General features: G+C 45.0%; 1 protein-coding gene across 7 annotated transcripts; it reads left to right on the top strand.

The window, feature by feature from the left end:
- On the top strand, window positions 1–26,066 carry tfg (trafficking from ER to golgi regulator). 7 transcript variants are annotated; one of them, XM_080785842.1, is made up of 8 exons: window positions 1–128; window positions 2,673–2,886; window positions 8,695–8,778; window positions 13,857–14,003; window positions 15,245–15,400; window positions 15,792–15,938; window positions 24,324–24,419; window positions 24,645–26,066. In XM_080785842.1, exons 2-8 carry the CDS (start codon window positions 2,703–2,705, stop codon window positions 25,076–25,078), a joined length of 1,248 nt encoding a protein of 415 aa, XP_080641968.1. In that variant the 5' UTR covers window positions 1–128; window positions 2,673–2,702; the 3' UTR covers window positions 25,079–26,066. The 7 variants fall into 7 exon arrangements, with proteins under 7 accessions (XP_080641968.1, XP_080641969.1, XP_080641970.1 ...); XM_080785843.1 differs by having other exon boundaries at window positions 24,648–26,066; XM_080785844.1 differs by having other exon boundaries at window positions 24,324–24,404.
- Window positions 26,067–26,293: the final 227 nt, after the last annotated feature.

Consider the following 26,293-nt stretch of genomic DNA (forward strand, 5'->3'; position numbering starts at 1 on the left):
CGTTGCCAGTCATCGGGAGGGACACTTCCTGATGTTGGGACATTGCTACATAGCTAACAGGTTTGACATCTATACTACGGTATCGTCAAAACCTGTAACTTGGTGCGTGGTCAGCTCGTCTGATTCAGGTGAGAGTACGGATATTTAGACACGCACTAAAATATACTTTGTTGGTATCCACGGAGCTCCTATTTGTTGTACCCGTGCGTGAACTAATGTATAGTTAGCTGTTAGCTTGGCTACATTAGCTACCCATGACACAGTGAGCAAGCGTTTACTCACCCAAACAGGTGTCGTCAATGTCTCATAGAAAGTAGAAACATAGAATACTTGTTTTTTTTCCCTGCCTTAATACGTTTCTAAATGAGTTGCGTTTTAATTTAAGTGTTCTGTAGATGTGTCATTGGGAATCGGTTATAACACAAACTGTTTTGCCGGTTGTTTGCTAAAAGTGTAATTTCAGGGGGATATTTTGGAGTAGCCCTGAAACATGACTGTCATATGTGATTGAACCATGGCTAATTTTGGACTAACCCAACATCTGTCATAATATTGCCCCGTATTATTGTTTGTCAGGCAAGTGATTGTATCTGCTAAACCTAGTTTGCAATGTATGTATGCGCCGACACAGACCGATTACACAGCGTATGTCAAGACATACCGGTAATATAGGTTTTTGTCTGCTTGTGTCCTGACTGTCAGGGAAATGTAGTTGTATTTTGCAAGCATTCTGTAGTTATATGTAGCTAATGTTAGGCTAAATGGTCGCGACGTAGCTATAGCCACACAAATCCCTAGCATCCAGCCAATTATTCATCTGGCAAGCACTACTGTACTGGCTTGGCTTGCATGGTTACACTCAGCATTGCTAGCACGTCACCGGGTGTCGTTCATCAGACTGAGGCAAATAAACAACAGATTATCTCCTAAAAACATGTAATAGGCTAAACGCTACAGGTATTAATTCTGACAGCGAAGTGCCTACCAAAAATATAAAATGGTGTCATAGCCTCCTCGTTCACATAATCTCATTTCATCTAGATAGAGTTAATCCCTTATCAAATGGATTGGTATTTTTTTCCACTCGCATGCACACACACACACACACACACACACACACACACACACACACACACCAAAAGGGAATCCGTATGACTGGCCCCAAAGTTGCCACCTCACCTGGTCATATCTGACCCTTAGACTTTGGAAGCAGAGTGTTATAACATGGTAGGATAATGGGTTCCCTGCTCAGTTAACAACCTTGATTGGATTTTGTCCTTGTCCCAGTAAAGGTTAGTAATACAAAGTTGATTTACCAGTCAACTCAACACTGAACAGTCCAGTAGCCTACCCGACCAGAGGGCAGTGCAGTGCTGGCTTACATTAGTCTGAAACATCACACATTGGGATTATGTGGATTTACACTGGACTATTGGTAACGGGTGATTGTTTGTTGACTTCACCAACCGTGGAAAATAAACTAACAGATGGCTACTAAGTCGTTGTTGCAGTAGAATCATTGCAAACAAATCACAGCCATCATGTCATGACACAGATTTGCACAGATATTAGGTCTACGTCACGGATCTCGTCCTCAGAAAGCATGGCTCCAAGTCATTTTAGCTGCATGCAAATAATGACTAGAGTCAACTTGCCCTGATAAATAGGTTAAAATAATAAAATCCATGCACTAGCTGTAGAACACATAATTTGCTTAGCCTCGCATGAAACCTTATTTTGTCTAATCCGAATGCTCTCAAATTAACCTAGTACCATCAATAATAATGATGATAATATAACATTTGTATAGCACCTTTCATGACATGAAATGCAGCTCAAAGTGCTTTTACAGAACATTAAAATAACAGCAGTGAATAAGGCAATACAGTGAGGACATGAATAACAAGGATTTTAAAAACTCAACTAAAAGCAAGAGTGTAGACTGTAGAAGTAGGTCTTGAGCTGTGCTTTAAAAATGTCTACAGAGGCTGCCTGTTGACTTGTTGAAGGTATAGTGGGAGTTTGTTCCATGCTGTCGGCCCATAGAGGCAGAAAGCTGCTTCGTGACCGTGTTTTTTACTTGGCCATGTTTTTAGGCACATCGAGCAGGCCAGCAGTGGAGGACCTGGGGGGTAGTTTGGGACTATTATTTCGGCAGGCATTCATTGAGAGCTGCTTTATACACAAGGTGCCAACTTGCGCCTTGCACACAAGTACGCCATACATGGCCTACTTGTGCGCAAGCAGAGCACGCAAGTACTGCTACTAACTATGATGTCTATTACAACTGCTATTCTAAATCCTTTAGACCCGTTATTGACCTCATACCAACCTTGACACGTACCTTAATTACGTCACCATCAACAGCCAATAAGGGACCACCATTCTTACCTCAACATACATGCATACATACAGTACATACATACATACCTTAGTTACGTCATCAGCCAATCCCTGATTGGCCGACTGACACCACCGACATACGACCGACTATACGCAGCCGATTACAGTACTTGCGCGCTCTGCTTGCGCAAGTAACAAGTAAAATAAATGGAAAATAAATCCTAAAAACAAACGGGAGCCAATGTAGTGAAGCTAAAACCGGAGTCGTATGTTCTCTCATCTTAATTTTAGTTAAAACCCTTTATCATTCCAACAATGTCCTCCCTAAGTGGTGGGAGCAGAAGAGGGCAGACTGCACCATGAACGGCCAGCTGGACCTGAGTGGGAAGCTGATCATCAAAGCGCAGCTGGGCGACGACATCAGACGCATCCCCATCCACAATGAGGACATCACCTATGATGAGCTGGTGCTGATGATGCAGCGGGTGTTCCGGGGCAAGCTGCAGAGCAACGATGAAGTCACCATCAAGTACAAGGACGAGGGTAAAGCCTGATTTATACTTAATAGTATAGTAGTGGTGTAGATTAACCCATTCTGACCTGAGATCAGATTCATACGAGGTTTTCCACTGGACACACACTGGTCTGATTATAACCCATTCTGACCTGAGATCAGATTCTAAAAATGTCAGTCGTTCTTCGATTTTTCAAAAAATAGCAGACCTACAAGCTCGTAGCGCGCCACTTGGTGGCGCGCTATGAGCTTGTAGATCTGCTATTTTTCAATAGCTAAAGCATGACATGATGCTGACACCAAAATGAGTTCCCGTTCAGAATGGGTTAACGAAAGGAACTTATTTTCACGCCAACACGTCAGTTCTTTTCTGACCTGTGAGAACCTCTGCCAGCCTCTTTGGACTCCATCTCATTAGAACACCTCAACATATTACCACTAGGCCCTCCAAATATTCTTCTGAGACGGGAGGCAAGTGACACAGTTTTAGGAACTTATTATGCTGAAAATTCCAAGATCTGCAAGCTCACAATGCGCTGTGGACGCAACACTGTAGAGCTTGTAGATACACGGAATGACAATAAACATTTCATAGAATAGCAAGCTATATCACTTTGAATTAAAACAATCGTTGTGCATAGGCTGAGTTAGCTCTGGTCCATAGCCTTCTACTGCTTCGATTCTGCCCTGCAGTAAGGCTATGGGACTATCAGTTTTAAATCTCAAATCGAAATCAGACCAGCCTCACCTCTTTTGTGGAAATCTCACGAACGTTTGACCTACTCGCCAATACAAAGACGTGTTGTGTCAATAGAAAGACTACTTTCCTTAGTGGACGCACTCTGAGCCCCCCACCACACGTATAAACGGTACTTTTTGGGCAAAAGGGGATTTTGTTTCGATTTGAGATTTAAAACTGATCGTCCCATAGCCTTACTGCAGGGCAGAATCGAAGCAGTAGAAGTCTATGGACCAGAGCTAAGGCTGAGTATAATGGCACGAATGAAACTAGTCCTATAGGGCCAGTGCATAGGGAGGAGTTTCACTCAGAACGGGCTGTTCTGGTTGCCATTTTTCCACCTACCAGTAGGCTAGTAGGCAATAGTAGTAGGCTGATAGGCTACATTCTCCAGCCTCACTGTGGAAACATATACCATTTATAGATATAAAATTAAATGGTTTGGGTGTCAGATGACAAAATAACAACCTTGAATCCACAACAGTAATGGGTCTGCCCTAACTGACATCATTTACTGCATTGTTTCTCAACTTACAATACAATGAATTCAAATATGAATCTTCACTTTCCTACATTACTAAATGTATGGTCAGGGACCACATGCAATACCTTCATGGACCACCAGTGGTCCACCGACCACCTGTTGAAAACCCATGCTCTAACTTGTCCATTCCATCGCGGGCCGTCAGAATTATGCTTCCATTGTAGCCTTGCAGTGGGTTGACTGTCGGCGATATCAAATAATGAATTGGTGAGGCCACGGTGAGTGGCGAGCAGAAATAAGGACATCTCTAAACTCAACACGCTGTGTGTGTATATATATATATATATATACATATAAATAATATAAATGAGGCTGACTAAGTTTGCAAATAACGGGTTCCCTGTTGCCAAAGAATGTAGACACGTTGGTCTTTTAGGCACACAATGGAAGTCGGATTAACCCATTCTGACCTGAGATCAGATTCATACGAGGTTTCCACTGGACACACACGGGTCTGATGAACCCATTCTGACCTGAGATCAGATTCTAAAAAATGTCAGTCGTTCTTCGATTTTTCAAAAATAGCAGACCTACAAGCTCGTAGCGCGCCACTCGGTGGCGCGCTATGAGCTTGTAGATCTGCTATTTTTCAATAGCTAAAGCATAACATAGTGCTAACACCAAAATGGGTGCCCGCCCAGAATGGATTAAAACAGCAACAGCAGTGAGTAGAGTCGTCGTGGCACAGCACAGGCCTGCACTTGTTTTTGTTTGTTTGTTACTTTTAGGCCTACCATTATTTAGTTTTTCTTTTGTTCCATATAACTATAGAGCGCCGCAGTCTTTCATGACGACGCCAGGCCCAGGAAATAATTCCCAATGCATTTTTCCCATAGACATTTCAAAAAGTATTTATTTTTAAGACCTTTTAAGCGTCGTACAAAGCCATCTCGAGTCGTGACAAATCATGATAATAAACACAATGTTTTGGACCAAACAAATGATTACAAAGAAGAAAAACAAGAAAAAAAGTGTTGTAACCTGCCGTTTTGCTTTGACCTTTTGCTTAAAAGGTCTTTAAATAAATACTTTTTGAAATGTCTATGAGGAAAATGAACGGGGAATCATTTCCTGGGCCCTGGTGGTAGGGGGCGGGACTGTGACACTCTATAGAGCCTAGACTTAGAGGGAACGCCTGTGTCAGGCTTGATTGATTGATTGATTGATTTAAGAGTTCATTACACGCGTTCATTATGCACTTAATAAGAGTTCATGTTACGGTCGGGTGGGGTTTTTTTCACGAAGCCTCTGAGTTTATTTCAGTTACATTTTACGCAAGAGAAGCAAAATGTCGTTCGTCCTGTGCTGTGCTGCTTTGGATTATATATTTTTTATTTGATGGAGAGAGGTAATGCGGCTGCCTGTGTCAGGTGCTGTTTAAGAATAAGTTGACTTTTTACGGTCGGATGTTTCACTGTTTTTATTATAGGCCTAATTTATTGTGCGTCACTGCTTTCATAAAGCCTTAAATGCATTTATATTTCCGTCTGATCTGCTATATCGTGCGGGTCAAATGAAGATCTAAGGGTGGCAGCGAGGGCAGTGTCTTGAGTGTACAGGGTTTGATGAGGTCTGACCAAATATGCATATTTAGAGCGTGTCTTGATTTTAGAGGGTTTGATGAGGTCTGATGAGGTCAGATATATGGAATGTCAGAACAGGTCAGCTCCGTATATGGAGATCTAAGGGTGGCAGTGTCTTGAGTGTACAGGGTTTGATGAGGGCTCGCGTAGGGCCGGTGATGTCATGGAAACGGTTGACAGTGTGACGTTAGGCCATGGCGACGTCATGTCAATCTAAAGTATGGCACATGGAAGCATTCAGCAATAATACTACAGGTATCTCAAACTAAAATAAGAATATCTCATGCTACAAGTAAGTGTTTGGATTCATATAATATTCTTAAGAAGGAGGTACCTAGCCAACACTGGGCTACTGACTAGATCACGCGGCTCCCTCCCCCTAGCGTCTAAGGCAAGATACAGATCCTTAAACGATAAGGCCTCTCTAAATAAGAGCCTTTATAGACTTCACTGATAGCTTTCTGCAAGTACAGTAATCTCGGTTACAGCCGTGCATGTATTCTTTTCTGCTGGCGATTGTTTTCATCTATTGCATGCATCTGATCTCACCTATCGGGGTATACCGTATTCTGTCCAGCTTTGCGTTGGTATAATGGACTTTATGTAATATCTTGCAATAATCTGTGCCTTGCACATAGAGGAGGTATTATGAACCAGGTCTCTAAAGCATGTTCCCACTGATCATCTGGCATGTTAATACAGAGGTCCCGGTCCCAGGCAGCTCTCAATCAATGATTATAGATTTCCGGATATCAATAACTTCAGAACCGGGTCCGGGCCAGAACTGGGTTTTGATCCCTAGTACTCGAATACTGCACTTCCTTCGGTCCTCAGTCGGCAATATGTCGGGCAAGTGTGAAGATGATCAGATGACTGTGTTTCGAGATATGCGAAGGACGGACATACAGACAGAATGGCTGTTGCTGGTTGTTGTCGTGTGTATATATAGTTCACAGATGCAAGTAGGTTACTTAACCCATTCTGACCTGAGATCAGATTCATACGAGGTTTCCACTGGACACACACTGGTCTGATTAACCCATTCTGACCTGAGATCAGATTCTAAAAATGTCAGTCGTTCTTTGATTTTTCAAAAAATAGCAGACCTACAAGCTCGTAGCGCGCCACTCGGTGGCGCGCTACGAGCTTGTAGATCTGCTATTTTTCAATAGCTAAAGCATAACATGATGCTAAACACCAAAATGGGTTCCCGGTCAGAATGGGTTAAGGGCAGTCCATACGGTCTCCGACCATCAAACTTTTCGTCGGAAAGCTCCGGTACAACTACAACATGACGTCACTCGCAACTTCTGAAACGCATTCCTCCGAATTTTTGTTCTGATGTTGGGACTATTATTTCGGCAGGCATTCATTGAGAGCTGCTTTATACACAAGGTGCCAACTTGCGCCTTGCACACAAGTAGGCCATACATGGCCTACTTGTGCGCAAGCAGAGCATGCAAGTACTGCTACTAACTATGATGTCTATTACAACTGCTATTCTAAATCCTTTAGACCCGTTATTGACCTCATACCAACCTTGACACGTACCTTAATTACGTCACCATCCACAGCCAATAAGGGACCACCATTCTTACCTCAACATACATGCATACATACAGTACATACATACATACCTTAGTTACGTCATCAGCCAATCCCTGATTGGCCGACTGACACCACCGACATACAACCGACTATACGCAGCCGATTACAGTATCGGGACATGGGACATGTTGTCCCAGTCAGATGTTGTGACTCGCCGAACTCTACTTCGGAGAATCATTTTAAGTCTGATCTTTCCGACGAAAAGTTCGGTGGTCGGAGACAGTATGGACTGCCCTTTAGTTTAGCCTCTTTCCCATATGAACTCTGGACATTGTCCAGGGATTCCGGTCAGGGACATTGTTTGACTGGTGTTGTCCTTTCCCTTTCACACATGGAGCACAACAGGAGATTGTCCATTTCAGAGAATTCAAACCTGCTCTCACATAATTATTATAATAGTCTGTTTGATTTGGCAAGGGACGGTGTCTGCGTGGACGTACACGTTAACTTTCACTTAAGTGTGTGAGGGAGAGATCAGAGATGCATGAAAGGATTACCGGTACATGCATATCATTTTTCTTTTATTAATTTCCTTCCACAAATACAATCTGAAATATGCATAGGAATTCAACTATTTGTCACGCAGTCTCCCATTGATGCACACATACACGAGAAAGTGCTATAAGGATAAATAAGTGTATGTTTGTATGATGCTGCAAAGAGCAATATGGGAATACAGAAATGGCGGATATGTTTTATTCATAAAAATAAAAGGAGAGTGTTCTGTTCAGATGTAACTTCACTACGGTAAACATTGTTTAAACACAAACAACACCTCTATTACTGTAGTAATGTTGACGACAAGGTATAACCTAATTTTCATCAAAACGAGCAGCCCTACAAGATGGACAAAGCTTTGTCTACATCAGGGGTGGGCAACTTTGGAGAGGGCCACTATATTTCCACGCTCACTCCAGAGGGCCACATTGCATATTTCTGTTGTAGCAACAATAGCCGATCTAACAAGCTCAAAACGCGTCGCAATGTGACGTGTTTTGAGCTTGTAGGTCAGCTTGCGGGTCATGTTTGGAATTGTAAAAGCTGAACTCAATACTTTTATCAGTATTAGGATATTATCCTGTGTTACGTCGGAGTCTTTGCAGGGCAAGTCACAGCATGCATTAGGAAGTGTTTTCACATGTCCTTAACCGTAGTACATTTAGTATTTACAGTATATGAAAGAAATCATCAAAAGAATAATATGAACATAGTTATTAGAAAGTACTTAGAAACATATTGTCAAAGTGTCGGCGACTGCTCTCAGTGTATATATATTCCTTTCCTTTCTATTTATAGTATAACATAATGTTCCTATTTATAGTATTATTAAGTGTCGTGTGTTCCCTCTTCTCTCCTCTTGCAGATGACGACCTCATCACCATATTTGACAGCTCCGACCTGTCCTTCGCCATCCAGTGCAGTAGAATACTCAAACTCACTCTGTTTGGTAAGATATGGGAGTTTTTCTAAAGTGTAAAGCTGTAAACGTCTCACAGACGCAGATTTGCTCTTCATTGTTTGTCAGAAACATGTTATCATTTGATTTTACTGTACCATATGTACCAGAATAATCAAATGTACTCTGTATAATCTTTTTAAACATTCAATATAACTTTCTTGTGACTCAATCACTTTATACTGATTATGCCCTCTACCAGAAGTTCATAAACCTACCACTGGAGGGCAGTGTAGGCATGCGTTTCCCCCCTCCCTCCTGAGCAATACCAAAGCTCCAGCTCATATTATGAGTTGGATTTGCTGCAGCTTGCCATGCAAACAAAAGGATATATTCAGCGAAGACTAGTTATATTTGTTCTTGCTCTCTGTTTAAGTGTTTTGCCAGATATACACCTCCCCCAGTGATTACACCAAATCACTCAGTTAGCTCCATACTCTCATTCCATGTGCTAATGACGGAACAACTCGGTATACAGTGCAGCTGGTCAGTGAGACGATGATGAATGTGCTATACCTACTGTTTCTCAAGGTTGTGATGCTGAGATAACCCATATTGCAGCTTCTCTGTAGAAGTTGCCAATATGCATTTGCATCAAAGGTGGAAGTTCGGTTCTCCCAAAACATTACTATTTCTATCCTTTACTCACTCCATGATGTGAGGAATACAAGGAGCATTTTTGTTGGTGTAACATTCCTTTACATTGAAGGAAAAATCCCAAAAGTGAGAAAATACTTGATGTATTGAAGTAAATTTAGAAATAAAGTAATCTTTTGGGCGAACTTCCCCTTTTAAACCTATGTCTGTCGGTGTCTTTAGGTGTCACACGCATACACACACACCTCTGTGATCTCTAATGGAAATGTGATGTAATTTCCTTTTCTCCATTCTCAATTACGCCACTGTACAGTCCACACCGTCCCTGCTATTATTAGTTAACGGAGCACAGAGAAGTCAAAATAAAAGCAATGGGGGAGAGAAAATGAATGCTCTGTATTTTCTTTTTGCTCCATCCCAATTACAGTTGAGCTCTGCAGGCATTGACACATGTCATGAGCTCACGTGGAAGCGCTTTTCCCCCCAGACGTGTGTCGAGATTCTTGAGCGGGTGGAAATAGCTGGAATCTCCCAGCAGTCCCATGTCTTAATCCATTCTGACCGGGAACCCATTTTGGTGTTAGCATCATGTTATGCTTTAGCTATTGAAAAATAGCAGATCTACAAGCTCATAGCACGCCACCGAGTGGCGCGCTACGAGCTTGTAGGTCTGCTATTTTAGAAAAATCGAAGAGCGACTGACATTTTTCGAATCTGATCTCAGGTCAGAATGGGTTGATCAGACCAGTGTATGTCAAGTGGAAACCTCGTATGAATCTGATCTCAGGTCAGAATGGGTTAATCCAATGCCTCCTGAACCCCCCACCCCAAACCCTAAAAGGCTGTGACACAGTAAGCCATAGTTAGATGGCCCGAAAATCAGTTGTAGAATGTCTGGTGTGTACTCTGTCGTCGGTGGTAGTTAGTCGCACACCCGACCATCAAACACAATCACTGTTGGCAATAGAGCGCCGCAGTCCCCGCCCCCTTTCAGAAAAGCGAGTGGCCCAGGAAGTGGAAGCCCCATGCATTCTCCCATCGGCACTTTTAATATAATTTATTTAAAGACGGTTACGCCGCGGACAAAGCCAATTCGGATCGTGACGAATCATGACAATGAACACAATATTTTGGGACAATCAAATCATTAGAAAGAAGAAAAGAAAGTCAGGAGACAACACTATTTGTTTTATTTTTCGTCTTATAAATTATTTGATCGGCCCAAAATATTGTGTTCATTGTCATGATTCGTCACGATCCGAATTGGCTTTGTCCGCGGCGTAACCGTCTTTAAATAAATTATATTAGAAGTGCCTATGGGAGAATGCATGGGGCTTCCACTTCCTGGGCCACTCGCTTTTCTGAAAGGGGGCGGGACTGCGGCGCTCTATACTAGTGTGTGTGTATAGATGTTTAATGTCAGTAGATGGGCATAAGGCAAATGTGTGTGAGAGAGACTGCAAAAGTTGCAATGTTAGGTGCCGTTTCCACTGAGAACACCTTTTGAGCTTGCACTAGTACCAGTCCGCAATGCATTCCTATGTTAAAGTCTGACCATCGCGCGTCATCGCTCCCGGCATTTCTGGCTCAGCGCCCCCGGCGTTTCAAGCAGTTCAACGTTTCGTTTCGGAAAGGTCTGCAGGTCATTTGATTGTATGTGACTGACAACCCGATGGTTGATTTACATTGTTTCAGCCTAGGAAGGAGAGAGAGATGAGTGATGAGTGAACGTCCAGCAGGTTTCAGAGGATTGAATGCTCTGTTCCCTTTGGTTGTGCAATACCTCTGAAACGTTTAACCCATTCTGACCTGAGATCAGATTCATACGAGGTTTCCACTGGACACACACTGGTCTGATTAATCCATTCTGACCTGAGATCAGATTCTAAAAATGTCAGTCGTTCTTCGAATTTTTCAAAAATAGCAGACCTACAAGCTCGTATCGCGCCACTCGGTGGCGCGATATGAGCTTGTAGATCTGCTATTTTTCAATAGGTAAAGCATAACATGATGCTAACACCAAAATGGGTGCCCGGTCAGAATGGGTTAAGGGCTGGACTCACACGTGCACTTCATTCAACACAAGCCGATCTGTCACTCGGACATGTTTTCCTGTCTTGTGTGTAGATCGTTTGACCTGCTTTGGAGTCTTGGCTCACAGAAAAAGAAGCGAAATGGCTGCCAAGTAAGGTCAACAGTAACACACACGACTACAGTACTTACTTACACCTGACGTCTGACCCAACAGATTGTCCGACATTAGTCTGTAGTGTAGTCAGGAGAACTCAGTCTGGTGTGTTGGGGCCTTAAAACTCTGTACAGTGTCAGACTCTCAAACATGAAACGCTGGAATCCAGTAAGGAATGTCCATTTGGGGACTCCCAATCAGGCCACCTTCTATGGTGGTCGAGTCCTCAAGATTGGACCTGTACCACTTTCAGCCTGGCGACCCTATTTCGGGGCAAAGATCGCAGATCTATGTTCAAGCGTGAGCTTGTAGATGTGCTGTTTTTGCTATCACAGTAATCGTATAGAGGGTATGCGCATGCATAAATCCAGTGGCAAAGTGAGTGGAAAAGTGAGTTTAACGTCGCTTAACGTCAATCAGACATGACTTTTCTGTTTGGATGTATGGCCTGTCAAGGCCAGAAAGTAGTGTTTTGCCACTCTGTAGGCGTTCCCGCATAACCTCCGGGTATGACGATGATGATGTCACGCGTATACCCTCTAGTCTATACTGTATAGGGCTTATGTGGTTAACTGTATTCGTAGTGCCTACAAAAAACCCACATTGAACGTAGTCATTGCAGTCACAGTGGTGCAGGTCACACGGTCACCAAGGGTCATCATCACAGACCTCAGACCAGTGCCCTGCCGCACCCATGTTTCCGTGGTTCCATGGTCTGTTGGTCTCCTATTGTAGCTGGCAGGGTGTGGTGGTGATGAGGCTGCCATTCCCTCTTTCTTTTCTTTTTTTTTGCAGCCCAGCTTGGACATAGCTCTCTGAGCTATTGCTGTAACCTTGAGTCAGGAAGGAGGCGCACTGGGATATTTGAGAACTAGCCCAAAATATTAATGTCATGGAAGGAAGTTTCATTTTAAATTGTCTCATATAAGCAGGGGTGTGCTTATATGAGACCATTTTTTTTTAATGTTTTTTTTTTTTGTGGCTTTCGCCTTTTATTTTATACTTTTTTTTTTATATATGGAGGGACAGACAGTAGGCTGACAGGAAATGGGGGGGGGGGGGTGACATGCAGTAAAGGCCGTCGGGATCGGGAGTCGAACCCGCGGCCACACTGCCAGACTGGGTTACCAGCCAAGGTGCCTGGACCATTAAGCCATGGCCCAGGCCTATATGAGACAATGTAAAATGAGACCTCTATGACAGTGCTGACATAATGAAGTGACATTATTCCGGTACAGTGTGTCTGTCAGCCCTTCGGTCGCCCGTCGCCTTAAAAGCCATCTTACTCGTAGATCGTATATTTTCGAAGTAAAAGAAAAAATTGGGGGCTTTAGTGGTTAAAATCTTAGTAAACTGTGAATAATGCACGTTCCTTAAGAGCATACATGACCTCTCAAACAATTCCTGTTTACATGAAAAGCTCCCATGATCACAGACGGTATGTGGGCAACTGTTGGCACCAGGAAACACCTACACGGATGTGATTTACACGGCAGCGTGAACCAATGCAGCATGGTTAGTCTGCCTCCCTACTATGACAGATGCCCTGACATTTAACCCATTCTGACCTGAGATCAGATTCATACGAGGTTTCCACCGGACACACACTGGTCTGATTAACCCATTCTGACCTGAGATCAGATTCTAAAAATGTCAGTCGTTCTTCGATTTTTCAAAAATAGCAGACCTACAAGCTCGTAGCGCGCCACTCGGTGGCGCGCTATGAGCTTGTAGATCTGCTATTTTTCAATAGCTAAAGCATAACATGATGCTAACACCAAAATGGGTTCCCGTTCAGAATGGGTTAAGCACTAGTAAATGTTAATCCCAAAAACACACACACACACACACACACACACACACACTCATGGTTTGCTTTGGAACCTGTTCGGGCTTTATCCTCAGGAATTTTTCCCTGAATCACCCAAACCTCAATTCGGCAACTCATCCATTTTTATGTCACCCACGGGTTCAAGTTCAAGGCCTCATTGTCCCCCAACAGAACATTTGTCTTGCAAGCAAAGTGCGATATAATTTCTTTTTAAATACATTTAGAACATAGCACCACACGAATAAGAAAGGGGACTGTATTATGCAAGTCTGTTAGAGTGATCACGGATTGTGTTCTATCCATCACTGTCCTGGAGGTCCAACGCAGTGGGGATGGCTGCTGTGTGTGTGTGGAGACGTCGGAGAAATGTTTGGCTTGGCTTAACTGAAATCCCTTCAATAAATATAACGGTGATGATTTGCTCACTTTCTCTCTCTCTCTCTCTATCCTCAGTGAACGGTCAGCCGCGGCCCCTGGAATCGAGTCAGGTGAAATACCTGCGCAGGGAGCTCATCGAGCTCAGGAACAAAGTCAACAGCCTCCTGGACAGCTTGGAACCCCCCACAGACCCCGGCCTGGCTGCCACGGCACCAGACAGTGGTAAATAGCACTACACACAAACTTAGCCAGAAACTAAAAATGGCACTTATTCGTTACATGTTTTGGTATGTGGAAATACTGTCCGACCAAATTAGTTTTAACGGCTTATTTTTATTTTATTTTTTACTGCAGACTGTGGAAGATATAACCACACGGGGGCACACTTGATATGAAATGAAGAATGGCACACGGACGAAGTGTGCCATGGTACACTTATCACCACCCCACCCCCTGATACAATAGACTGGCTGACTCCATGGCAGTGCTTAAACATTGTTAGACAGTTCTACTCGTATTACACTGACTGGCTGGAGTGTTTTTTTCCTTTTTTTTTTAGATCGGGTTGTAAACCTTTTGTTGTCTCTAATGAGATGGCATTAATAATTAGACTTAGTAATAACACATCTTCCTAATCCATACACCCCCCCCCCCCCCCGGGCCAAAGTCATAAAATCGGCACCAACGTTTTTGTGTGTGTTATTTGGCAAGCATGACCAAACAGGTGGATTTGTTTTTCCTGGACTCGGGTAGAAGAGTCCTTTTTTTTACTAGGCATTTGTTGTATTAACGCCCAAAACCAGAGGTTTGTGACGAACCGAACAGACCTCAAATCTCTCCAAAACCCTCGTAAGATGTACTCATGCGATGGTTTTATAGTTTAACCCATTTAGACCTGAAGACGATTCTACAAATGCCTTCTAAGTCGTGACAGTTTTCAGAAAAACCCAGGTTTCTACTGTATGTCAGTCGTTCTCAAACATTTCCAGTCAAGGACCCCCAAAAATTATATGTAATTGGCCGCTGACCTCCATCTTGAAAATATGTTGTTCCTCCAGGGACCCTCGCCAGAAGCAAAGCTTTGTTAAAAACGTTTGCTGTGAAAGGATTATATTCAAAGATTTGCGGCACATTGTCACGATTCTTCAAAAATAGCAGACCTGCACGCTCGTAGGGCGACACTCGGTGCCGCGCCATGAGCTTGTAGATCTGCTATTTTTAAATAGCTATTGCATAACATAATGCTTAAAAACACCAAAAAGGGTTCCCGCCCAAAATGCATTAATAACGATGATCTGTTTCCAATGAACGCCCTTCCACAGACGACTCCGCACTAGTGCTAGTTCTGCTATATTTGCTCTTTTCTCTCTGCCCTGTATCTGTTTTCTGTCAACTGCCTTTCCATGTATCATCACGGTCGTGACTACGTCTTCCTAAAACATGCCCCCCCTTTGCTCCTCTAGAGTCGACTGTGACGGCGGTGATGCCTGACCCGGTGGCGAAGCAGGCCACCCCGGTCAGCGCTGCTAGCATGTCGGCCTTCGACCCCCTGAAGAACCAGGACGAGGTCAACAAGAATGTCATCTCGGCCTTTGGCTTGAGCGAGGACCAAGCGTCAGGTAGTACAGATTAGTGTTTTATTATTAATCCCACTCCTGTTGGATGTCTTGACCACTCCCGTCCGCTCCCGCAATGATGATCGACCCGCAGTGACCGCCTGGCCCAAAACAAGGCCCATTGTAGTCCCGCACCATCCCGCAACATTTGCGCTGCGTCCCGTGGGTACCGATGCAGGGCTCTAGTACTGATATCACTGAATGAATCTAATATCAATCTCGGGGATTCAATGTCGAAAGTGAATTAGTTTTGGGGTTTGCTTGAGTTCCCGGGTGCTGTAGAAACAGTATTTAATATAAACAACACACCTTGTATCAGTTATTTAACTAGATGTAGATGATGCATACATACACGTACAGCATCATCGGTCAATGTATGAATATCTCACTCTAGCTCCCCCTGGTGTTGCAGCTGAGGAGCGCTCAGGAACCCCAGACAGCATTGCCTCTTCCTCATCCGCAGCGCCGCCGCCTGCTGTCGCCCCTCAGCCCCAGGCCCCCTATGCAGCCGTACAGCAGGGACCCCCAGCATCCATGGATGGTGTGGCACACACACACACGCACACACACACACACACTCACACACACACGCACACACACACACACACACACACACACTCACACACACTCACTCTCTTATCCTGTATTGTTCTAGCCTCGGAAACCCAGACGTTTTTATTTCCAGGGAGAAAAAAAAAAGTCTGGGACAACGTCGATCACTCTCTGCTGATTTCTGATCGTCTGCACCTTTGTTAAATTGACGTACACACATACACTCCTCTCTCTCTCTTTTTTTTTAATATATTTTTTATCCCACGATTTTGTAACCCATTTTTCACCCCTGTGTCAATCATCTAATGTGATCCTGGGCTCTACACACCCTCCGCCAACCTGGGGAGAGCAACAGACTTAACTCATGCTTCCTTCATGCTTGAGTGTCCAAGTTGCTCCTTTACACCTGACAGGGGGGAGTTTCCCTGGTTGGACGTAGCGCGTGGAAGGAACACGTTATTCCAACCAGTTCCTTTCCCCTCCATCAGGCGCCCCGGCTGGCCAGGGGGAGGCAGTTTAGAGACCAGGATTACTGCATGTTTTTGTGAGGGTACCTACCCTAGGGGACACGGGGAGAACATGCAAACTCCACACAGAAAGGCCCTTTCGCCAACCCCGCCTTCGGGTATGGGCACTGATGACGCGGAGGAGGAAACACGGCGCCCCGAGCGGGAATCGAACCCAGGACCTTCTAGCTGTGAGGCGACAGCACTACCAACTGTGCCACCGTGCCCCACTCCTCTCTCTCTCTGTCGCTCTAATTAATTAGTCATGTCGCGCAGCTGCGTCTAGATTCTCCCACTGCCTGCCTATGCCATAGAAAGCATAGGTGGACCCCAGGCTAGTATTGTTCTAATCTAGTGTATGGTATGGGCAATGTCATTATTAAGGTGTACACAATTTTTTTTTCATTAAAGTACACAGAGACACACACTCCAAGGAAGAAGAGTAGGAACCTATAATAATGCAGGGAGTCTTGAGACTAGCAGTTGGGGTGGTTTAGCACCTCTCTGACTATCTATAAAACACGGTAGCAGTCCTCTTGAGACCTCCCGCACACGTGTGTGTGTTTACTGTGGTCAGTGTGGTGCAAACATTGGGTGTAATTCCAAGAATTTCTGCCAATTCTGCCGCACTAAAACCTCACCCCCTGCTGAGAGAGGAAGTTGGACTGTGTTTCACCTGGACACTGATCCAAGGCCGCTTTTATTTTGTTGTCGCCCCCAAAGCACAGTCATGGCTCTAACCTAATAATACTGGGTTTGCATAGCATTAGCTGAGGCTAAACCTGAACCGTATTATTTATAACCTCTAGCGGGAATGTTTATGAAGGTTAGTTTGCCGTGTCATTGGAGTGGTTTGCTCTAGTAGTAGTGTTGCCTTGCACAAATGTTTTAGTCCAGTGGTTCTCAACCTGTGGGTCTCGGGACCCAGGGTCGTCCGCAAATTATTTTTAGCAGGTCCCCCAGATGATTACTACAGTAGCTTAATGTGCAACTTTGTTTTCTCACTCAACGGTAACCAAACCAACATACGGAGATAAGTGTATGGTATCTTCATACTTCTAAAGTGACAATTTAAGGATTTTTTAAAGATTTTTCAAGATCTTTTTAGCCTCGGAAACACGGACGTTTTTATTTCCAGTCGAGTGGCCGAGTCCACTTCAATACGGCATACAGTAGCGCAAACGTATGTATTGATACAAAAATTGTATCCGTAGAACAGAGTCAAACAAAATGTAATGCCTCCTACAATTCCAATTGCTTGTCAGGGTGGGGGGTCCCAGGCCAGTTCACATATTTTGATTATTTTGGGGGGTCGCGGCCTGAAAAAATGGAGAACCAATGTCATAGTCCACCGCCCAGGAGTGTTTTTTTTCCTTCTCTGTTCCCCACGCAGTATTTTTTTACTACGTTTTTGTCTTTTTATATGAATGAGTCAGTGTCACAATAATTGAATCCTTATTTTTCATAGGAAAATTGGTTTATAGACGCTAACAAATAAATGTTTTATAATATTGTGCAAAGCATCTGAATTCAGCTCGGGCTTATTTGAGTGAAACACACATCTCTCACTCTCTTTCTTATTACGCTGCTTTTTCTTGTCACCCAGACATAAACTGTGACTAAAGCATTTACCCCGGGAACGCACTTAGCCGTGATATTATCGCTGTCGATGGTTTTATTGAATCTAAGATGCGTGCCACAGTGCCACTCTCGCTCAGTCTGCCCGTTATTCACCGTGAGATGTAATTTCATGCCTCTCTATGTTTGCCCATTCTTTAAATCAATTTCGTTTGTGTGCACGGAAGATTGGCAGACTGGGCTGTCCTGTAGGCTGCTTGACAAATCTACGATCTAGGAGGAACACGGGCAGCAGTGGTAATGGCGACGCAGCTCCCACTGTTGTTGTTACAGTTCCACTCTAACAGCTGCTCGGTCCTACATCGGACATGTTCCTGTGGAGCCTCAGTAGGATGAGGAATGAGCCCTTATGGCTCACCACGGAGGAATCTTAATCAGCGTTGTGTAAACAACACTGTCCGGCCGCCCGGGCATTCGTCTTAGTTAGCGGAGGCCTTATCACGGCCCCCTCCCTTGTCTTATCGCTTTACCGCTGACATGTTGGACCCAGAGCCAAGGCTGCACAGAAAAGGGGTTTGTCTCCAGCAAGAGAGATAAATGTTCAAAACACGGTATTGGAGAAAGGAATGAAAATAAACGGCTTCCAAACTCTCGTCCATCTCCTCGGCACTGATCCACTCCAGGAGGACGCGGGTCAGACGGAGAGCACTTTTCCACGTTAATCTCGTCCGTCCGTGCTCTCTCTCTGAGACGTGCAATTATAGGCGCAGGGCTTTTCGCGTTCTCGCTCGATGTCCTCACGCAGAGGCACAGGTGCAGCCCTTTTAACCCATTCTGACCTGAGATCAGATTCATACGAGGTTTCCACTGGACACACCCTGGTCTGATAAACCCATTCTGACCTGAGATCAGATTCTAAAAAATGTCAGTCGTTCTTCGATTTTTCAAAAATAGCAGACCTACAAGCTCGTAGCGCGCCACTCGGTGGCGCGCTACGAGCTTGTAGGTCTGCTATTTTTCAATAGCTAAAGCATAACATGATGCGAACACCAGAATGGGTTCCCGTTCAGAATGGGTTAAGTGAAGCATTGCCTGGTGTATATACCACCTCGGTCTTGGACAGCTCTGAGCATTTCTCGCTCGGCTCAGTTGGCCGCAGACGCGAGTTAAATGTAGGAGAAAAACTCTCCAGTGGTGCCCTTAGAGAGCCATAATTTAGCCACACGGCACCCTAGAGCCACCATGCCACTGACTCCCTTGCCTTAACCACACCTGCAGCACTGGAAAATAAGCACACACATGCTTGTGTTGTGAGAAAAACATCAGTTTTGCGGTTTGGCTCAAGGCAAAGGCTCTATATAGGGTCTGGTTTGAGCTTAGTACATCCAGGTGGTGGTGGGGGGGGGGGGGGGGGGGACATTATTCAGGCATAGTCTGACAGAAACATAACTAGCCTTAAGAAAAATGGCAAGCTCAGCAAAAAGCACCCAATGTATTTTTTTTGATTCCCCGTAATCCCAGAGCTGCCTTTTTTCTCACGACGACTCATGACGGCTTGCCACTTTGATGTTCACATTTGACTGTTTTTCCAGCCAGCGCTAGGTATGGCCTGCTGCAGCGGCCGAGATAACGGCACGGAGGTCTGACGGGGCTCGTCGGAGTCCTTTCAAGTCTCACTGCAACACACAGAGGCTCACATGATTTCCAGGAATTGTAGTCGTGGTGCGGTTCCATATGCCCCCACCACCACGTCTGCAAACGACACCCCCCCTCTCATGTCTGTGTGCATGTCTTCATACATAATGGATTCAGACACCGAGAGCCACTGACCTTGGGTCTGTCGGTGGCGTTCGTTAAATTATGTCTCGCCATGCATGTCTCGCCATGCATTGGGAGGCCAGATGCAATAACTAACACGGCAGAGCTTTCTGGAAGTCCATGACTATCGTCCCCTGGTCTGTTCCCTCTTCGCTTCCCCTCCCTTCCCTCTGTCTGTATAGATTTCCAAGGCTGCAGATGGTCGGCACACGGCTGTAGTTTAGCAAGGACATATTTCTCCCAGCCAGGCATTCCCTTGGCTCGCTGGGCCCCCGTCTCCTACTTCACCCTGTCCTCCTCAATGGTCCTCAACTACACTCCTAGTGTCTGTAGCTGCAAGAGAGACTGTTAGTCAGCATGCCAACTTCTAGCTTCACCATTATCCCGTTCAGACCCGAGGACGATTCTACAAATGCCTTCTAAATCCTGACAGTTTTCTGAAAAACCTATAGGTTTCTATGCGAGTCGTTCTCAAACATTCTAATGTCAAGGACTCCCAATTGGCCGCCAACCCCCCCATCTGAAAATATGTTGTTCCAGAAGCAAATATTTAGTTAAAAAACGTTCGCTGTGAAATAATATACATTCAAAGATTTGCGTCACATTTTCAAGATAAAAAAAAAAAGGCAGACCTACAAGCTCATAGTGCGGCACTCTCAGTGCCGTGCTATGAGCTTGTAGATCTGCTATTTTTCAATAGCTAAAGTATAACATAATGCTTGAAACACAAAGGGGTTCCCACCCAGAATGGGTTATAGCAGGACAGTAAATGTCTGTAGGCTATTGATATAATGGGGCTTAACCCATTCTGACCTGAGATCAGATTCATACGAGGTTTCCACTGGACACACACTAGTTTGATTAACCCATTCTGACCTGAGATCAGATTCTAAAAAATTTCAGTCGTTCTTCGATTTTTCAAAAATAGCAGACCTACAAGCTCGTAGCGCGCCACTCGGTGGCGCGCTATGAGCTTGTAGATCTGCTATTTTTCAATAGCTAAAGCATAACATGATGCTAACACCAAAATGGGTTCCCGTTCAGAATGGGTTAAACAAAGGCCTGCCAATGTATGAGAAGTTATATAAGGAAATAGCTGAGGTTTGATTCCAAATGAGCATATGTGGTCTTTTAAAGATACCCTCAGGCCCACTTCAATGCCAGCATAGGTTACTTGTGGCCACAAGAATGCGCCTAATTAGATCCATAAGCAGATGGTATAGATTTTTTTTCCCCACCTTTTAGTGTAAAAGATGCTGATGAAATTAGGCAGTAGGATTGTTGAGGCAAATTGTGAAATGTGCACGTGTGCAAAGAATGGATCGGACAGTTGCGTGAGGCTCTTTTCTTTTTTTTCTTCCCTTTTTTCTTTTTTAATCAGATGGGCAGACGTGTGTTTGGTGGGATTTAGTTCCTAGTTTCCAAACAGGCCCGTGTTTTCTCATGACTCTCTTATTAAGGCATCCCTAGAAGTCGGACGAATTACAGGCAAACTAGCAGTTTTCCACAGAATCATTTTTCCAGTTCTGTTTTCTCTTCTCCAAGAAGCGCCGGAGCCAAAGTGCAGCCTACCCCTTCCACAGACCTCCTCCTCCAGTCATTTCTCTGTTTCCCCGAGCAGCGCCGTAGGCCCCGCCGTATTGTATTCACTGTGAGGAGAAATGAACTCCCCCAGGCCAATGAGGCCTGACGGGGCAGCCCATCCTTCCATCACTCTGTTACATAACACCCCATGATGGATAGCAGACTGGAGACAACATGCGACGCAGCCAATTACACACACACACACACACACACGTGCACCGACTCGCACGGTAAAGATCATGGCGCTCATGTTTTGAGTCGTTGTCAGCGAGAGCTGACAGATGTTTGCCACATCATGACCGACACTGCAAAGCTATGCTTTTATGCTGAATACATATTTTGTTTGTCGCGTATTTAAGATTTTTCAATTAGCAAAAAAGTGAAGTTTCCATTGCTTAATAGTACTTCACTTTTAAAGGAGTATTCGGTGATTTGGAAAAACCCTCCGTTCCACCCCGGTAACAAGATGTGCACATGCACGCACTGCAGTAGGGGGGGGGGGGGGCACGCAACAGGCCAACAGCACACACACGAGGCCCGCCCCCGATCGATCATGTCTCTATCCTGATTGGATGACGGCTGGGCCACCTAGCCAAAATCGAAACCTACAGGGTTTTTCTTTTTACCCCAGGGGTAAACTGGGGACATGGAGGACCTCCTTATATGGTCAGCACACTCTGTAGTAGGGAGGATTATCACAACAAAACAAAAAATAAGTGATATTTGAATTAAGTGAAAATTTTCTTTTTTTCTTTTTGTCTTCCATTGGATTTCTGGCACACACAGTTTCAGCTGCTAGAACTTGGCATGCATTCCATTCTGCACATTCAACTGGAATTCCGTTCCAGGGGAATAAACGGTATCATATCGCATGCATCTCGGCATTACCTATGAATTATCGTAATGTGACTGTGCTACTGTGAAACTGCTGTGAGTTTGGTGCATTACTGCAATGGTTCCCACCCTGACAAGCATGAATTGTAGGCATCACATTTCGTAGCCGATCTACAAGCTTGTAGATCTTACTATCTTGCGTAATATTTTTTCAACTTGGCAAATTTGATATTACCAAATGTAATTCAATTCTAACTTTTAGAAATGTGCAGATACCCTGTATACACGTATTATACTGTATGTTGGTTTGTTTAGTGCGTTGAGTGAGAAAACAATGTTGAACTTTAAGCTAATCATCTGGGGACCGCCCCAAAATGTACTGGGGAGTCGGGGGGACCCCCCTGGGACGGAAACCGACCCCCAGTTTACGAACCACTGCATTACTGAACCGTAGAGCCTGCCTCACTGAACTGACCTTTTGTGACAAAATTAGTCCTTTGAAGAACAACGTTAGTTGTCTCTCCCGCAGGCCATAGGCCTCTTTAGAGTTCCATAGGGCTCCATTATCATCCTTCTCAAAGTATGGAAAATCGGCACTCTGGTTTTTACTGGGCACGTGAAAAACCAGTGAACCCTGGGTACAGCCTTCTCTCATTTGTCTTTACCCTTTGTGCATTTTATGTGTTGTCGCCCTACTTTACATGCCAGGCAGGAGATCTTGGAGTGTGTTTTTGGGTCTTGTAAAGGTGGGGAAAAAAAAGAAGTTTTGCCAAGTCTTTGCATGTTTGCTGAACATGCAAAGACATTAGTTGGAAAACTTTGCCCGCTGGTTTTCGGGGGAGGGGGGGGGGAGAAGAGAGGGAGAGAGATAAGTTTCCATGTTTTCTGAACACACACAATGGAACCATAATTGTGTCACGGCGGCATTGATTCGTGCATGCGATAATCAAACGAGACTCGTCATCTAATATGATGTTCCTACACTAAGGCTCACTTGTAATATTCCGAGCCCATCGGAGCCGTATGTTATTGAGAAGCTTGTAGTGGGATGACGGGGGGGATCATCCTCCACATGTGGACATGGGCAGTGTGGACTGGTGGTGAAGTCATGGTTAATAAAAGCATCGGAGGAAGTCGCTGTCTACAGACTTGGACAGGCCTGTTTGCACAGACGGCAGCCTCTCTGCACCGATTCAGAGACGTGTTTGGATTGTGCATGTGTGTGTAGCCTACATTTATTTACGGTGGGTGGTTATATGGGCCTGTTTAGTGAGAGCCTTTATTGTACAGTATGACCCCCCCCCTCCCCCCCTCACCATGTATTTCTGTCTGCAGAGGCACCTGTCCTGGCCCCGTGCAGTACTGTTTAGCTTGGAGCTCCGAAGCTGACTGTAAATGTGCCATAAAGACTTTTGCGTCTCTGCAATGGGCTTTTTAGGAACAAATATTTTTTTTCTATAAATAATGGTGCTTGCAGCTGTTTTCACTGAGAGGCACTGCTTTTCTATATTCTGTCCCGATGTACAGGTGTAGATGTGTGTGTGTGCATGTACGCAGAGGCATGGATGAAGGCGCATAATGTGCATATTAATGATGCGTAGACTAATTGTATGTTTGCTTTTTAAGTACTGTCTGTCCGGATTTCCGCAATGAACTTTTGATGCCGGCCAACATGTCTGGAAAGTATTTGAGGTAGTCGTAAAAACAAATTTTTAGCCCAAAGTCATTTTGGACTAAATAAAGCTCCCAGAGAGGGACGAGAGTTACAGTAGAACCAAATATATACATTTTAATAGACAATTTGAAGTTTTTTATTATCATACAGTAGATAATTAGCTTCAGTTTTAGATCTGAAGAACTCTTTGAGATCTGGTGCAACCTTTTGCTCATCTCATCAACGGTGAAACGTTTCTTTTTATCACACATATTATGTCCAGCGGGATTTTTTATTTATTTTGCAGGTAATTACTGGCTAATGAAAACACAGCTGTCTACACGTGGTAATATGGCTGCCGGTGTCCTGACTGAGACTGTGTTTGTGTCTGCGTCTTTAGGCCAGGTGTACCAGCAATACCAGGCTCCAGGTGGATACCCCCCCCAGCAGCCCGCTGCTCCACAACAACAGCAGCACTATGGTATGCAGTACGCGGGTAAGTTATGTTATACTTTAGCTATTGAAAAATTGCAGATCTACAAGCTCATAGTGCACCACCGAGCGCAGCACCTACAAGCTTGTAGATCTGCTATTCTTTTTTTAATGCAGATAATTCTGGGGGTACTTGATTTGAAAAAGGTTGAGCACCAGGATTCAGAAAACGTTTTTATTATTATTTTTTTATCTGCCTTAAATGGGTTAAATACTTTGTCTCTCTCAGCAGCAGGATACAGCGCCCAGCCCGGTGCCCCCCAGCCTGGTCCTCCCCAGCCCCAGCCCCAGCAGCAGCAGCAGTTCCAGAACTACCCAGCCCCGACCTCCCAGGCCCCGGCCCCTGGTCAGGCCCCGGCACCGGCCTTCCAAGGTGGCCAACAGCAGCAGCCGCAGCAGCAGCAGCAGCCACCGCCACAGGGAGCGCAGCAGTACCCTCCAGGAGCTTACCCTGCCCAAAACTACACTTCCCAGGCGGCCTCCCAACCGGCCAACTACAGCATGCCCCCCGGCTCCCAACCGGGCCAAGGAGGGTACCAGCCCCGGCCCGCGTACACCCCTCCTCCGGGTGGCACCCCTCCTCCGGGGGCCGCTAACCCCTACGCCCGCAACCGTCCTCCTTACGGCTCGGGGTACACTCAGCCGGGCCCCGGATACCGGTAAAAAGAGAAAATTGAACATTTAAAATCTTAAAATATTCAACCAACCACCCCCCCCTCCCCTGTGTGGCTCTGGCTCTGTTTTGGTGTGGGTGCGTGCAGATCTGCCCACTTGGCACCACCCACCGGTCCACCCGTACAAATATGTCAAATACGCCAAACCCCTCTTACTTTCCTTCAGTCTAAATCTTCTATGTTTGTATCCCCACCAACACACCACTGTGCTGAGTGCTCTGTTGTCCCTGCTGTGGGGACACGTTTGCAATTTTCTGCTCCCACCACACACGCAATCACGCATACACTCTTCTTTTACCCCCCCCCCCCAAACAACAACAAATCTCCTCTCTCTCTCTCTCTCTGTCTGTTGTTGTAAAGATGTTAATGAGTTCTGTATTCTGCACACACTGTTCTCGTTTGAACTCTCATTGGTGGGTTTTCCTTGCGGTACCAGCACACGTTTTGGCTGATGTGACCCGACATCCACGTCTTCAGTCGTGTGCTCTTCTATACAGAGATGAAGTTTGACGCTCCTTAAGCATTCAGCTGAACCACATATGGGTTCCCCCAGCAGAGCACTTGGTTAGAAGACACGTTTCTAAGACACTATCCTAATTAAGTCGTACCCCCCCCCCCCCCCCCCCTTCCCTTTTGTCGTCGTCATTTTGTTTTATTTGATCATATCCCGTCGCCATGTTGGTAGTAATGATGTTCCATTGAAACTACCCTGTGTTGGGAACACTACTAGCTGAGGGACATGTAGGTCAATGCACCCAGAAGGATCCTACAGTGTTTAGCCTTTTAGATCACCTCCAGCATGGCTTATTGCTAATGCTCTCTCTCTCTCTCTCTCTCTCTCTCTCTCTCTCTCTCTCGTTTTACTAATAATATATAAATCAGAAATTCCACCATCAAGTGATATTGTTTTATGTATAAACTGTAACATTGTTTTTTTTCTCCTATGAAACCTAATAAAGGACTGAGACCCAGTTTGACGTTTGTGTTGATATTTGGGGGAAGCACCCTATGATCCGACGGACCATTGCTACGAAGGAGCATTGGTCCGAGGTGCGCTGGGGGCCGGGAGAGGGTGGGTGGTTAGGTTTAGGTGTCTGCCCCGGGGGAGGTTAGGGTTAGGGTGAGGGTTTGAGGTAGGTTGTCGATCGGACCAATGGACCGTCGGCATATTGACGCGGACCCGATATTTGGTTCCTGTTGGCAC

The sequence above is a fragment of the Protomyctophum bolini genome (genome assembly GCF_963924005.1).
Source record: "Protomyctophum bolini genome assembly, chromosome: 16".
NCBI lineage: Eukaryota > Metazoa > Chordata > Actinopteri > Myctophiformes > Myctophidae > Protomyctophum > Protomyctophum bolini.